This window comes from Sinocyclocheilus grahami, unplaced genomic scaffold (genome assembly GCF_001515645.1).
Source record: "Sinocyclocheilus grahami isolate Dianchi unplaced genomic scaffold, SAMN03320097.WGS_v1.1 scaffold3928.1, whole genome shotgun sequence".
Lineage (NCBI taxonomy): Eukaryota > Metazoa > Chordata > Actinopteri > Cypriniformes > Cyprinidae > Sinocyclocheilus > Sinocyclocheilus grahami.
Window position 1 is genome coordinate 1 of NW_015508960.1, and position 664 is coordinate 664.

Consider the following 664-nt stretch of genomic DNA (forward strand, 5'->3'; position numbering starts at 1 on the left):
TAAACAATTTCACACTAGAGGGGCTGTATACAAATACAAATTTATGTAAAAATATTAAAGCGTTTACAAACTTTCTTCCGCCCTACGGAAGTAACCAACGATAGAAATGACGTAATGACGCAACCTCTCAGCCATCGACGCGATCAGAAAGCGACAGACAGTTCTCGAATCGTCTGATTCATTCTAAAGTGGCAGAATATGCAACTGCTGATGCGGAAACGTCACTTAAAGCGACGATGAAATGGAGTAGAACATTCTCATTTAAATATGCACTTTGTTTTTGAATAGCTAATCTCTTTGACCATGAAGTTGGCTCATAAAGACATCGAGAAGGATAATGCCGGGTGAGTTGTTTGAGAACACATGACTTGCGTCTTTCTGTACACCACTTTTGGACATCATGTGCGCATTCTGAGTTGAGTGCTGTGTACCATGATGCAGTGGTGGTATCATAGGACATCAACTGAGTACTTTGGTATAAATAAAATTGCGATAGTAGGCCTATAATGCTGGGGTCTCAAAACTCGGTCCTGGAGGGCAGGTGTCCTGCAGAGTTTAGCCCCAATTTGCCTGAACACACCTGCCTGGAAGTTTCTAGTATGCTTAGCGAGACCTTGACTAGCTGGTTCAGGTGTGTTTGATTAGGGTTGGACTGGAGCTAAAC

The 664-nt window shown here is 42.6% G+C and overlaps 1 protein-coding gene across 1 annotated transcript in view; it reads left to right on the forward strand.

The window, feature by feature from the left end:
• Positions 1 to 303: 303 nt before the first annotated feature.
• LOC107576562 (protein pelota homolog) overlaps positions 304 to 664 on the forward strand; it is a 6,757-nt gene continuing 6,396 nt past the window's right edge. Inside the window, exon 1 of the mRNA XM_016262722.1 lies at positions 304 to 344. Within this exon, the coding sequence (XP_016118208.1) occupies positions 304 to 344 (41 nt within the window). The remainder of the gene's footprint in view (positions 345 to 664) is intronic.